This window comes from Neopelma chrysocephalum, unplaced genomic scaffold (assembly GCF_003984885.1).
Source record: "Neopelma chrysocephalum unplaced genomic scaffold, ASM398488v2 Primary Assembly neopelma1_83247, whole genome shotgun sequence".
Lineage (NCBI taxonomy): Eukaryota > Metazoa > Chordata > Aves > Passeriformes > Pipridae > Neopelma > Neopelma chrysocephalum.
In genome coordinates this window covers 1-846 of record NW_020913790.1, presented here as the reverse complement: position 1 = coordinate 846, position 846 = coordinate 1, and the positions used below count along the sequence as shown (strand labels likewise).

The 846-nt window shown below is 56.3% G+C and overlaps 1 protein-coding gene across 3 annotated transcripts; it reads left to right on the top strand.

The window, feature by feature from the left end:
• Window positions 1-62: 62 nt before the first annotated feature.
• Window positions 63-601, top strand: LOC113979559 (general transcription factor IIF subunit 1-like). 3 transcript variants are annotated; one of them, XM_027706916.1, is made up of 2 exons: window positions 63-187; window positions 352-601. In XM_027706916.1, the coding sequence occupies exons 1-2, from the start codon at window positions 135-137 to the stop codon at window positions 578-580; spliced, it is 282 nt and encodes a 93-aa protein (XP_027562717.1). In that variant the 5' UTR covers window positions 63-134; the 3' UTR covers window positions 581-601. The 3 variants fall into 3 exon arrangements, with proteins under 3 accessions (XP_027562717.1, XP_027562718.1, XP_027562719.1); XM_027706917.1 differs by having other exon boundaries at window positions 63-190; window positions 355-601; XM_027706918.1 differs by having other exon boundaries at window positions 67-183; window positions 348-601.
• Window positions 602-846: the final 245 nt, after the last annotated feature.

The window sequence follows — 846 nt, the reverse complement described above, 5'->3', positions numbered from 1 at the left end:
TTTGGGTTGGGAATGTCGGGATTTTGGGATATTTTGGAATCCCAGTTCCAGCCATGAGCGGGTTTGGGTTGGGAACTTTGGGATTTGGGATATTTTGGGCTCAGGATCCCACCCCAACCCCTCTCCAGGCTCGGATGGAGCAGGACATGAGCAACAAGCGGATTTGGGTTGGGAATGTCGGGATTTGGGGATATTTTGGGCTCCCAATTCCAGCCATGAGGGGATTTGGGCGAGATTTTGGGCTATTTTGGGAATATTTTGGGCTCCCAACCCCAATTCCAGGCTCGTATGGAGCGGGACATGAGCAACAAGCGGATTTGGGGTGGGAACATTGGGATTTGGGGATGTTTTGGGATATTTTGGGCTCCCAATCCCTCTTCAGGCTCGTATGGAGCGGGACATGAGCAACAAGCGGATTTACGCCGAGGAGGAGCTGCCGGAATCCGGGGCCGGGAGCGAATTCCACCGGAAGCTGCGGGAGGAGGCGCGGAGGAAGAAATACGGGATCGTCCTGCGGGAATTCCGGGCCGAGGATCAGCCCTGGATCCTACGGGTCAACGGCAAAACCGGCAGGAAGTGAGGGATGGGATTGGGATGGGAATGGGGCTGGAATGGGATGGGAATGGGATTGGGGTGGGAATGGGAACAGGGTTGAGATGGGATTGGGATGGACCCGGATTGGGATGGAGACAGGGATGGGAATGGGAATGGGGTTGGGATGGGATTGGAGCAGGGATGGGGATGGAATGGGATTGGGATGGGACTGGGATTGAGTGGGAATGGGAACGGGAAGAGGGTTGGGATGGGATTGGGGTGGAACCAGACTGGGATGGGGCTGGAATGGGA